General features: G+C 42.9%; 1 protein-coding gene across 1 annotated transcript in view; it reads right to left on the minus strand.

The window, feature by feature from the left end:
- The window catches only part of LOC122808237 (DBH-like monooxygenase protein 2 homolog), a 107,989-nt gene that overhangs the window by 19,665 nt on the left and 74,299 nt on the right, over positions 1 to 14,025 (minus strand). The window contains exon 2 of the mRNA XM_044079199.1: positions 13,640 to 13,786. Within this exon, the coding sequence (XP_043935134.1) occupies positions 13,640 to 13,786 (147 nt within the window). The remainder of the gene's footprint in view (positions 1 to 13,639; positions 13,787 to 14,025) is intronic.

Consider the following 14,025-nt stretch of genomic DNA (forward strand, 5'->3'; position numbering starts at 1 on the left):
AACAGCAGAGTGCTGGAAAGAAGATGTGTCCAACAATTAAACCTTCATTTCAGGAACAGCAGTGTAGATTTCACCCTGGACATAAAAAATGGACCAACTCTTTCTCCTTGCACAAATTAAAGAGGTCATAAAAGATTGCTAGTATTGTCTGGAATGTCTTATGGAAGTGTTACAACAGTGCGTGTCCTAAGACTGCTGCTACATGCCATTTAGTCCCTGTACTGAGAGAGTGGCTCTTAGGTCTGTACTCTCAGCATTAACCTGAAAAAATTTAAGGTGGGAGCAAGACTCTGTTGAGCATATGTCTTTTGTCCCCTCTGTTTGTGACTTTCATGGACATGATGCCAAAAAAAAATCTTGCTTTTTTCCCACTTTTCTGAGATTTAAAAAAGTTCAGTTACAGGCTTGCTGTTCTTGAACTGTTTGTAAGTTTCTGTGAGGCCATTTTTTCTTGGGCTAAAGGAAAGTCTCTCTGTTGATCAGTGGCAGTGAAAAACATTGAGCAGCCTGCCTGCCCCTGTCGGAGTGGTTACTGACTTGAAACTGTAGTTTTATTGGCCATTCTGGGTCAATTCCAAAACTCCTTCATCTTCCTCTCTTAAAACCTGGTTGCCTCGTGGTTTTTGGCATCTTTTCAGGCTTGTTGGTTGTTGGTGAAGCACCCACCAAGAGGAAAAAATACTGAGAGAAGAAAGGAGCCACTTTTGAGACTTTAAGTATTTTTCCTCTGTTTATTTGCTAAGTTTTTCTGCATAGCCACCTATTTTGAGCATTTTCTGGCTTGTTAAATTTGATTTCTGCATTAGTAACTGTATTTAGAGCACAACCTAGAGCTGTTTACTGAATTTCCTGTTTGCACTTATTTTTAAAATCGTTTTTTTCTCAAAACTTGCATTTTATCTGTCTTTGGCCTAGCACTCTTGTGTGGGGTCATTTACTGCACTGTTATAACTTGCTGATACTTGTTAACCTCTGCTATCTCTGAAAAAACAAAAACACAAAAAAAATCTTGCTTTTTTCCCACTTTTCTGAGATTTAAAAAAGTTCAGTTACAAGCTTGCTGTTCTTGAACTGTTTGTAAGTTTCTGTGAGGCCATTTTTTACTTGGGCTAAAGGAAAGTCTCTCTGTTGATCAGTGGCAGTGAAAAACATTGAGCAGCCTGCCTGCCCCTGTGGGAGTAGTAAGTGACTTGAAACTGTAGTTTTATTAGCCATTCTGGGTCAATTCCAAAACTCCTTCATCTTCCTCTCTTAAAACTTGGTTGCCTCATGGTTTTGGCATCTTTTCAGGCTTGTTGGCTGTTGGTGAAGCACCCACCAAGAGGAGAAAATGCTGAGAGAAGAAAAGAGCCACTTTTTAGACTTTAAGTATTTTTCATCTGTTTATTTGCTAAGTTTTTCTGCATAGCCACTATTTTGAGCATTTTCTGGCTTGTTAAATTTGATTTCTGCATTAGTAACTGTATTTAGAGCACAACCTAGAGCTGTTTACTGAATTTCCTGTTTGCACTTATTTTTAAAATTGTTTTTTTCTCAAAACTTGCATTTTATCTGTCTTTGGCCTAGCACTCTTGTTTGGGGTCATTTACTGCACTGTTATAACTTGCTGATGCTTGTTAACCTCTGCTATCTCTGAAAAAGCAAAAAAAACAAAAAAAAAATCTTGCTTTTTTCCCCACTTTTCTGAGATTTAAAAAAGTTCAGTTACAGGCTTGCTGTTCTTGAACTGTTTGTAAGTTTCTGTGAGGCCATTTTTTGCTTGGGCTAAAGGAAAGTCTCTCTGTTGATCAGTGGCAGTGAAAAACTTTGAGCAGCCTGCCTGCCCCTGTGGGAGTGGTTACTGACTTGAAACTGTAGTTTTATTGGCCATTCTGGGTCAATTCCAAAACTCCTTCATCTTCCTCTCTTAAAACCCTCTTTTGCACGGTTTTGAGCATAGCGCAATAGCGGGCAGCACTGCCTAATTGGGTTTAAACTATTCCTGGCTCCACAAAGTCTGCTCTTCACTTTTTCCTTTAGAACTGCTCTATCTTTCAATTTAAACACCATATTCTCATTCTAAGGCCCTTCACTGGTCCAATTAAGTAATCCTACAAGTTAGCACTATTAAACCATAAGCACTACTTACTCTTATACTCTCTACGATTACCCTGTCCTCTATTGGTCTGTCTTAAATTCAGTTTCCCTATTACTCTAGCATGTCCAAAGGTCAGTCAATGGTTTCCTCTCCAGTCCAGCTGGTGAATCAGGGAATTTTGAGGCAATGTTGCAACTGTCTCATGTACACGGACAACCCTCTCCTCCTCCAAACAGGCTCAAATATATGTGAGAGATGCAACTATTTAGCCAAACTGGAGGCTGAGCTCTCTCATCTCAAAACTGGTGTAACCAGTCAGGAGGAGAAGGTAACCTCACACAACACAATTCCAGTATCACATAGTCCCACCACATCAGCAAACCAAACACATAAATACACAAAAATATACTCGGAGGCTCTAAATAAAAATCTACCTAAGCAACAGAGACCTCCAAAGCAGACATCCAAGCAAACGCTACCTCAAAACAAAACACACACAACACATAACCCACAAAGTCAGTGTGCCAAGCAGCCACAGCCCTTAAGGCTGAATAACACACCTGATACTCTTGTTATAGGTGACTCTATTGTCAGACACACTGACATCCCGCTCACCAGGCTGAATAAAGAGAAGGTCACAGTGAGCTACCTGTCGGGTGCTAGGATCCGACACATAACGCAAGCACTCAGGTCACTCCAAAGCAAATACAAATATGACTCAGTCATTGTACATGCTGGTGTGAATGACCTGAGACGTACCTCCCTGGACTACATGAAAAGAGACATAGAGGAGCTCTCTGATCATGTAGCCCAGGCTGGCATGACCCTGACCTTGAGCAACATCTTACCCTCACCTAGAATGATGCCACAGTACAAAGACAAAATGATCGATTTTAACAATTGGCTAAAATTTTGGTGTCATTCAAAGGGGATCCAGTGTCTGTCAGCCTGGGATGACATGCTCGACAAACCACGTTGCTTCGCTAGGGACGGCTTGCACCTGTCAACACTGGGCTTTCGGATATTGGCAAAGGCTTTTGCCACCCCCATAGTGCCTTTTTTAGGCAAGGCTCAAAAGTCAAACCCACCCGCATAGACAGCACAAGGAACAAGAAACTAAGGGTAATGCTGCTAAACGCCAGAAGTCTTAACCTCAAGATGCCCGCACTCGAAGCTCTCCTCAGTATGGAGAATAGCGCTATCTGTGCAGTGACAGAAACCTGGTTCAAGGCTCCAGAGAGCACACCAGCACTACCAGGCTATACCTCATATCATGCTTTTCGGCCCCAAAACCCGGACCGAACCAGAAAAGGAGGGGGAGTTTACATATTTATCAAGGATATCCACACCTCCAAGTTAGTGGCATTGCACGAAGTATCAGAGACCATCCATGTGCAACTAACAGTGGGCAAGACTGCTTTTCAGTTTATAGCATCCTACAGACCACCTTCTCAAAGTCAGGAATCCCATTTGGCTTTCCTGAAAACATTGGGGAACATGAAGATCTCTTCGAACACCATTATATTGGGCGACTTCAACTACCCAAACATTGACTGGAAGCACTACTCAAGCCCCAGCACCTTAGCCCAAAGATTCCTGGAAATTATAAACTCAAATGCTATGGAACAACTAGTCACCACTCCCACAAGAGGGGACAACATACTAGACCTGATCATTACCAACATGGGGACTCTATGCTCCACACCAGAAGTATATCCCTCATTGGTAAGATCAGACCATAAATTAATTTCACTGGATGTCCACATCCCGACCCCACCCCAGCCCAGAAAACCACAGTGAAAAACTTCTCAAAGCAAACTTCTCACTTCCCAAAACCGAAGTGGAATCCTTCAAGGCCCCAGGGCCAGTGGAAACTACAGCCCAAACTGCAGAATCCTATATAAATGCATTCTCGGACATCTCCAGGAATGCATGGATCATGCTATCCCAAACAAAACCAAGACCCAATCATCCAAAGGCAGGCGTCCAGTCTGGTGAACCCCTGCCATAAATAAACTGTACAACAGAAGGAGGAAGCTACTACATGATAGAGCAAAATCCCTAATAGGGAAGGCATCTCTGATCAGTACTAGCAAAAATTACGATCCCTCATAAAATCCTCCAAGGCCAGCTTGAGAGAAAAATTGCACAGGACACCAAAGACAATCATAAGGCTTTTTCAGTTATGTTAGAAACCTGGGATGCAACTCCCAGACTTGTTCTGAGTTGATTCTAAACAACAAAAATACACTGAACCCACAGACATCGCCAATATCCTGGCAGACAGGTTCAGTGCAAAGACCCCCCCCCCAAAAGACCAAGAATCTAACCCCGGAGTGGGCTGCCTCCCAAACATCTCAGATGCTCAGGTGAAGGCTGCCCTCTCCAAAGCAAAAAACACTGCTTCCATGGGACCAGATGGCATCCCAGGTTGCGTCCTACATGAACTACAAGAGGAACTAATCCCTCAAATAAAACAGCTATACAATCTCAGCCTCACTACAGGATATGTGCCCACAGAATGGCGTACAGCAACAGTGGTCCCACTCCACAAAGGCGGAGCCTCTACGGACCCTGGAAACTATCGCCCATAAGCCTGACTAGCTTAGTCTGCAAGGCTATGGAGAGGATCATCATGGAGCTCATAAACAAAGACATTGGGGACCTACAGACACTAGATCCTACCCAGTTCGGCTTTGTCAAGGGCAGATCCTGCCTTTTAAACCTGGTTGACTTCTTTGAAACAGTCACCAAAGCCATAGATGAAGGGAAGGTAGTCCACACAACCTATCTGGACCTTGCAAAGGCATTTGACACAATACCCCACTCGGGCATCATAGATAAGCTATCCAGCTTAAATATAAACCCCTATGTCACAAGATGGATCGCAAACTGGCTCAAAGACAGAAGCCACAGAGTGAGAGTTGCTGGAGCCATGTCAGACTCGAAACCGGTCACAAGTGGCGTCCCACAGGGTTCTGTCCTGGGACCACTCTTGTTCGGTATGTACTTTTCTGAGGTACAAGCAAACGTGGGACGACGATGGCTCACCAAGTTCGCAGACGACTGCAAACTGGGCGCCATAATCAACTCTCCAGCTGACACAAACATCCTTCAAAAAGGTCTCACAGAGACAGATAACTGGTGCCAGCGCCATGGTTTAAAGCTAAATGCCAAAAAATGTATAGTCATATCCTTTGGCAAAAACAATGTGCCCACAAATTACCACATAGGCGGAAACCCATTAAGTACAGAGAAAGTTATTAGGGACCTGGGGACCCAAGTTGATAGCAATCTCTCCTTTGAAAACCACATTGCCAAAGTGGTTAGAAAGACTTTCTACATAGCCCACCTCATCACAAAGGGTTTCACATCTAGATCAAGAGAGGTAATCATGCCCCTTTATTCATCCCTCATCAGGCCCATCATAGAATACAATGCCCCTTTATAGGTTCATAGGTTCATACTAGGCTATCTGCCCTGGGGCAATTATAAGCCTAGCCCGATTCTGTATGGCTTACGCCACCCCTTGATCTGAGTATACTGTGCCCATTTTTAAGGTTTAGTTTACTGTGCCTCTGTCTAATAGTGACACGGGAGTAATCCCTGGGACAAACCTACGATCCCCCATCCACTTATCGAGATTCTTCTTGAAGAGATTCAGTGAGGTGCTCTGCCTCACATGAACTGGAATTCTATTCCAGAGCGAAGGGAGCCTCTGGGTTATGAACCTGTCCCTCCAGCAAGTTCTATTTATTTCTGTGCTGAGGTTCAAGTCCCTCGAGCGTGTGGCTCTAAGGGATTTAGATTTACTGAGGTGGAGCATGTCCATTAATTCTGGATTTGACATAGCTTTGTATGTCAGGCATAGATCGCCTCAAAGTAGGCGGTATGCAACTGAGTAGTGCTGGAGTTTTTTTAACCGAGCAGTATATGGCATCTGTTTGAGACCCTTGCTCCTCTTGGTGAGATACTTTTGGGGTCTTTCTAATTGCTGCAGGTGTCGGGTAAGGTACATCCCAAAAGGGGCATTGTATTCTATGATGGGCCTGATGAGGGATGAATAAAGGGGCACGATTACCTCTCTTGATCCAGATGTGAAACCCTTCATGATGAGGTGGGCTATGTAGAAGGTCTTTCTAACCACTTTGGCAATGTGGTTTTCAAAGGAGAGATTGCTATAAACTTGGGTCCCCAGGTCCCTAATAACTTTCTCTGTACTTAATGGGTTTCTGCCTATGTGGTAATTTGTGGGCACATTGTTTTTGCCAAAGGGTATGACTATACATTTTTTGGCATTTAGCTTTAAACCATGGTGCTGGCACCAGTTATCTGTCTCTGTGAGACCTTTTTGAAGGATGTTTGTGTCAGCTGGAGAGTTGATTATGGCGCTCAGTTTGCAGTCGTCTGCGAACTTGGTGAGCCATAGTCCTCCCACATTTGCCTGTACCTCGGAAAAGTATATACCGAACAAGAGTGGTCCCAGGACAGAACCCTGTGGGATGCCACTTGTGACTGGTTTTGAGTCTGACATGGCTCCAGCAACTCTCACTCTGTGGGTTCTGTCTTTCAGCCAGTTTGCGACCCATCTTGTGACATAGGGGTTTATATTTAAGCTGGATAGCTTATCTATGATGCCCAAGTGGGGTATTGTGTCAAATGCCTTTGCAAGGTCCAGATAGGCTTTGTGGACTACCTTCCCTTCATCTATGGCTTTGGTGACTGTTTCAAAGAAGTCAACCAGGTTCAAAAGGCAGGATCTGCCCTTGACAAAGCCGAACTGGGTAGGATCTAGTGTCTGTAGGTCCCCAATGTCTTTGTTTATGAGCTCCATGATGATCCTCTCCATAGCCTTGCAGACTAAGCTAGTCAGGCTTATGGAGCAATAGTTTCCAGGGTCCGTAGATGCTCCACCTTTGTGGAGTGGGACCACTGTTGCTGTACACCATTCTGTGGGCACATATCCTGTAGTGAGGCTGAGATTGTATAGCTGTTTTATTTGAGGGATTAGTTCCTCTTGTAGTTCATGTAGGACGCAACCTGGGACGCCATCTGGTCCCATGGAAGCAGTGTTTTTTGCTTTGGAGAGGGCAGCCTTCACCTGAGCATCTGAGATGTTTGGGAGGCAGCCCTCTGCTGGGATAGATATTTGCTCTTTTGGTGGTGGAGAAGTTTGCACTGAACCTGTCTGCCAGGATATTGGTGATGTCTGTGGGTTCAGTGTATTTTCTGTTGTTTAGAATCAACTCAGAACAAGTCTGGGAGTTGCATCCCAGGTTTCTAACATAACTGAAAAAAGCCTTATGATTGTCTTTGGTGTCCTGTGCAATTTTTCTCTCGAAGCTGGCCTTGGAGGATTTTATAAGGGATTGTAATTTTTTGCTAGTACTGATCAGAGATGCCTTCCCTATTAGGGATTTTGCTCTATCATGTAGTAGCTTCCTCCTTCTGTTGTGCAGTTTATTTATGGCAGGGGTCCACCAGACTGGACGCCTGCCTTTGGATGATTGGGTCTTGGTTTTGTTTGGGATAGCATGATCCATGCATTCCTGGAGATGTCCGTAGAATGCATTTATATAGGATTCTGCAGTTTGGGCTGTAGTTTCCACTGGCCCTGGGGCCTTGAAGGATTCCACTTCAGTTTTGAGAAGTGAGAAGTTCGCTTTTGAGAAGTTTTTCACTGTGGTTTTTTGGGCTGGGGGTGGGGTCGGGATGTGGACATCCAGTGAAATTAATTTATGGTCTGACCTTACCAATGAGGGATATACTTCTGGTGTGGAGCATAGAGTTCCCATGTTGGTAATGATCAGGTCTAGTATGTTGCCCTCTCTTGTGGGAGTGGTGACTAGTTGTTCCATAGTATTTGAGTTTATAATTTCCAGGAATATTTGGGCTAAGGTGCTGGGGCTTGAGTAGTGCTTCCAGTCAATGTTTGGGTAGTTGAAGTCACCCAATATAATGGTGTTCGGAGAGATCTTCATGTTCCCCAATGTTTTCAGGAAAGGCGAATGGGATTCCTGACTTTGAGAGGGTGGTCTGTAGGATGCTATAAACTGAAAAGCAGTCTTGCCCACTGTTAGTTGCACATGGATGGTCTCCGATACTTCGTGCAATGCCACTAACCTGGAGTTGTGGATATCCTTGATAAATATGGAAACTCCCCCTCCTTTTGTGGTTCGGTCCGGGTTTTGGGGCCAAAAAGCATGACATGAGGTATAGCCTGGTAGTGCTGGTGTGCTCTCTGGAGCATTGAACCAGGTTTCTGTCACTGCACAGATATCAATGTTCTCCATACTGAGGAGAGCTTCGAGTGCGGGCATCTTGAGGTTAAGACTTCTGGAGTTTAGCAGCATTACCCTTAGTTTCTTGTTCCTTGTGCTGTCTATGGGGGTGGGATTGACTTTTGAGCCTTGCCTAAAAAAGGCACTATGGGGGTGGCAAGAGCCTTTGCCAATATCCGAAAGCCCAGTGGTGACAGGTGCAAGCCGTCCCTAGCAACGTGGCTTGTCGAGCATGTCATCCCATGCTGACAGACACTGGATCCCCTTTGAATGACACCAAAATTTTAGCCAATTGTTAAAATCAATCATTTTGTCTTTGTACTGTGTCATCATTCTAGGTGAGGGTAAGATGCTGCTCAAGGTCAGGGTCATACCAGCCTGGGCTACATGATCAGAGAGCTCCTCTATGTCTCTTTTCATGTAGTCCAGGGAGGTACGTCTCAGGTCATTCACACCAGCATGTACAATGGCTGAGTCATATTTGTATTTGCTTTGGAGTGACCTGAGTGCTTGCGTTATGTGGCGGATCCTAGCGCCCGACAGGCAGCTCACTGTGACCTTATCTTTATTCAGCCTGGTGAGCGGGACGTCAGTGTGTCTGACAATAGAGTCACCTATAACAAGAGTATCAGGTGTGTTATTCAGCCTTAAGGGCTGTGGCTGCTTGGCACACTGACTTTGTGGGTTATGTGTTGTGTGTGTTTTGTTTTGAGGTAGCGTTTTCTTGGATGTCTGCTTTGGAGGTCTCTGTTGCTTAGGTAGATTTTTATTTAGAGCCTCCGAGTATGTTTTTTTGTATTTATGTGTTTGGTTTGCTGATGTGGTGGGACTATGTGATACTGGAATTGTGTTGTGTGAGGTTACCTTCTCCTCCTGACTGGTTACACCAGTTTTGAGATGAGAGAGCTCAGCCTCCAGTTTGGCTAAATAGTTGCATCTCTCACATATATTTGAACCTGTTTGGAGGAGGAGAGGGTTGTCCGTGTACATGAGACAGTTGTAACATTTCCTCAAAATTCCCAGATTCACCAGCTGGACTGGAGAGGAAAACATTGACTGACCTTTGGACATGCTAGAGTAATAGGGAAACTGAATTTAAGACGGACCAATAGAGGACAGGGTAATCGTAGAGAGTATAAGAGTAAGTAGTGTTTATGGTTTAATAGTGCTAACTTGTAGGATTACTTAATTGGACCAGTGAAGGGCCTTAGAATGAGAATATGGTGTTTAAATTGAGAGATAGAGCAGTTCTAAGGGAAAAAGTGAAGAGCAGACTTTGTGGAGCCAGGAATAGTTTAAACCCAATTAGGCAGTGCTGCCCGCTATTGTGCTATGCTCAAAACCGTGCAAAACCGCGCAAAAGAGGGTTTTAAGAGAGGAAGATGAAGGAGTTTTGGAATTGACCCAGAATGGCCAATAAAACTACAGTTTCAAGTCAGTAACCACTCCCACAGGGGCAGACAGGCTGCTCAATGTTTTTCACTGCCACTGATCAACAGAGAGACTTTCCTTTAGCCCAAGCAAAAAATGGCCTCACAGAAACTTACAAACAGTTCAAGAACAGCAAGCCTGTAAATTAACTTTTTTAAATCTCAGAAAAGTGGGAAAAAAGCAAGATTTTTTTTGTTTTTTTTGTTTTTTCAGAGATAGTAGAGGTTAACAAGTATCAGCAAGTTATAACAGTGCAGTAAATGACCCCAAACAAGAGTGCTAGGCCAAAGACAGATAAAATGCAAGTTTTGAGAAAAAAACAATTTTAAAAATAAGTGCAAACAGGAAATTCAGTAAACAGCTCTAGGTTGTGCTCTAAATACAGTTACTAATGCAGAAATCAAATTTAACAAGCCAGAAAATGCTCAAAATATGTGGCTATGCAGAAAAACTTAGAAAATAAACAGAGGAAAAATACTTAAAGTCTCAAAAGTGGCTCCTTTCTTCTCTCAGCATTTTCTCCTCTTGGTGGGTGCTTCACCAACAGCCAACAAGCCTGAAAAGATGCCAAAACCATGAGGCAACCAGGTTTTAAGAGAGGAAGATGAAGGAGTTTTGGAATTGACTCAGAATGGCCAATAAAACTAGAGTTTCAAGTCAGTAACCACTCCCACAGGGGCGGACAGGCTGCTCAATGTTTTTCACTGCCACTGATCAACAGAGAGACTTTTCTTTAGCCCAAGCAAAAATGGCCTCACAGAAACTAACAAACAGTTCAGGAACAGCAAGCCTGTAAATTAACCTTTTTAAATCTCAGAAAAGTTGGAAAAAAGCAAGATTTCTTTTGTTTTTTTGTTTTTTCAGAGATAGCAGAGGTTAACAAGTTTCAGCAAGTTATAACAGTGCAGTAAATGACCCCACACAAGAGTGCTAGGCCAAAGACAGATAAAATGCAAGTTTTGAGAAAAAAACGATTTTAAAAATAAGTGCAAACAGGAAATTCAGTAAACAGCTCTAGGTTGTGCTCTAAATACAGTTACTAATGCAGAAATCAAATTTAACAAGCCAGAAAATGCTCAAAATAGGTGGCTATGCAGAAAAACTTAGCAAATAAACAGAGGAAAAATACTTAAAGTCTCAAAAGTGGCTCCTTTCTTCTCTCAGCATTTTCTCCTCTTGTTGGGTGCTTCACCAACAGCCAACAAGCCTGAAAAGACGCCAAAACCATGAGGCAACCAGGTTTTAAGAGAGGAAGATGAAGGAGTTTTGGAATTGACCCAGAATGGCCAATAAAACTACAGTTTCAAGTCAGTAACCACTCCCACAGGAGCAGACAGGCTCCTCAATGTTTTTCACGGCCACTGATCAACAGAGAGACTTTCCTTTAGCCCAAGCAAAAAATGGCCTCACAGAAACTTACAAACAGTTCAAGAACAGCAAGCCTGTAAATGAACTTTTTTAAATCTCAGAAAAGTGGGAAAAACCTTACCTGACACCTGCAGCAATTAGAAAGACCCCAAAAGTATCTCACCAAGAGGATCAAGGGTCTCAAACAGATGCCATATGCTGTTCGGTTAAAAAAATTCCAGCTCTACTCAGTTGCATACCGCCTACTTCGAGTCGATCTATGCCTGACATACAAAGCTATGTCAAATCCAGAATTAATGGACATGCTCCACCTCAGTAAATCTAAATCCCTTAGAGCCACACGCTCGAGGGACTTGAACCTCAGCACGGAAATAAATAGAACTTGCTGGAGGGACAGGTTCATAACCCAGAGGCTCCCTTCACTCTGGAATAGAATTCCAGTTCATGTGAGGCAGAGCACCTCACTGAATCTCTTCAAGAAGAATCTCGATAAGTGGATGGGGGATCGTAGGTTTGTCCCAGGGATTACTCCCGTGTCACTATTAGACAGAGGCACAGTAAACTAAACCTTAAAAAGGGCACAGTATACACAATTCAAGGGGTGGCGTAAGCCATACAGAATCGGGCTAGGCTTATAATTGCCCCAGGGCAGATAGCCTAGTATGAACCTATGAACCTATGAACCTATAGGTGTCACTAAGGTTTGGAAAGCATGCACTTTGGGGATGCAATGGCTGAATCTTTACTGTTTGCAGATGATGATGTCCTCTTAGCTTCAAGTGACTGTGATCTCTAGTTTGCACAGGAGTGATTTACTCCTGTGACTGAATGATTGATATGAAAATCAGCACCTCCAAATCAGAGAAAATGTTTCTTTCCTGGAAAATAGTGGATTCTTCTCTACAGGCGGAGGGCGAACAGATACTTAATATGGAAGAGTTTAAATACATTGACATCTTGTTGTTCATAAGTGCAGGTTCAGGAGATAAGAAGAATGACCAAAGGATTGGTGCAGCAGCGGTAGCACTACAAAAACTTTACTGGACTATGGTGACGAATTTTGAATTGAGTCACAGGAAAAAAATTCTCAATTTACTGGTAGGGCTGTGCTTCTAGCTTTAACTTTTATCATAAGCCTTGCCAGTTCCTTTGGAATGAAGGGATAAAATCCTGACTAGGACCCAGATGGTGCAAGCTTGATTAGTGACTCAGGCACTTGTTGTAACTGATATACCAAAAAAAATGGCAGACAAACTAAGAAATAACACAAAAAAAGGTTAAAAAACTGGAATCCTCCAACCGTTGTAACAAATCAGTAGTATCCACTTTCGTCAATAACATAAAACCAAGTCCAAAAGAAGCAGGCGATAAAGTAAAAACCATTTATTTTAAGCGCTTTTCGTCTACCATACAAGGAAGACTTCATCAGAAACTAAATTCAAATTTTAAAAGACCGCCTTTTATATACTCAGCTGTTGTAACTGACACAGGGAGGAGACGAATTATGTGACTATGTCAGTTTGCCTCTCTTCAGAGAGATGGGAAGGGGGCGTGAACCATGGGAGACTCACCATTGTTGAATCACTGGTGGAGACTGAGGATCACAAAGTGCTATCTGCAAGGGAAGCAGGAACATTTGATGGCATTTCAACATGCACAGGGAGTGCAAAGCCCTAAGGAAAACCTCTGATCTCCCATGCATATGACAACACCACTCCTGTGTGGCTCATCCCTTGCTTTCAATGAAATGATTGGGCCATTGGAAAAACTAATAGACCAGTTGAGCAACAAGAGAAGGGCTTGCTGGTCAGATGGGAACAAGAATAAAAAAAAAAAAATTTTTATCACAAGCCTTGGACTCTACATAACAGAGCGAAGAGCTCATCAATCCTGGGGAATCCAGGATAGCGGCCATTGTTTCTCTTAGATAGGAATCACCTGAGGTGATTTGAGGATGACTCTGGGAGGCTCCTATAGGAAATGTAGTAAGCATGGTCCACTTGGTGGAGACTCCAGGGCAGGATCAGGATACATTTGAGGGATTATTTATTTCATCTTGCCTGGAACCATCCAGGGACCTGAAAGAATGAGCTGTAGTTGTTGTTGGGACTTGGAAAGTTTGGTTTTCCCTGCTTAGCTTGATTCTGCTCAGGCAATCACAAGGACAAACAGTTTAAAACAATGAATGAATGAATGAATGAATGAATGAATAAATAACAATCCAGATGTGATTAATGACCCCATCTTAGCCTTCTTACAGGGTGGTAATAGCAGAGATTAGATGTGGTTTATTGTAATACTGCTGCATGCAGTATGGCCATAACTTTTCATTACAATCACATTAACACTACATTTCTTTGCAGACTCCATGTTCAGTTTGTAAACATTAGCTCAAATAACAGACCCTCTGGAATACATAACTTCAGAACTGATGCACACTTTTAGACTACTTTTCTCATTCATATGTAAAATGCCAACGTACTGTAATGTCCATATCTTCAGGGTCACAGGTTTGTAGTTTGCGGCTGAATCTCATGCATGTAAAACCATTCTCTTCAGTCAGGGACAGTAGATTGTAGTTTTGTGTCATATCTATCCATGGGCGGACATTTCCTATAGAATAGGCATCCTGAAAAACACACACATTACCCACAATAAAATATCAGACAAAAACATAAAAATAGAATTCTAAATGAAATCATACTTTTAGCATATACATTTACAAACTAATATCATGAAACAAATCTGCAGTGATAGTAAGAAAGAACAGTGGTGGTCCTGTGGTTCGACTATCGACTGGGGTGTTTTATGTGTGGAATCTGTATGTTCTCCCTTTTTACGTGTGGGTTTTCTCCAGTTACTTCAGTT

This window comes from Protopterus annectens, chromosome 8.part0 (assembly GCF_019279795.1).
Source record: "Protopterus annectens isolate FY-2018-M chromosome 8.part0, PAN1.0, whole genome shotgun sequence".
Lineage (NCBI taxonomy): Eukaryota > Metazoa > Chordata > Ceratodontiformes > Protopteridae > Protopterus > Protopterus annectens.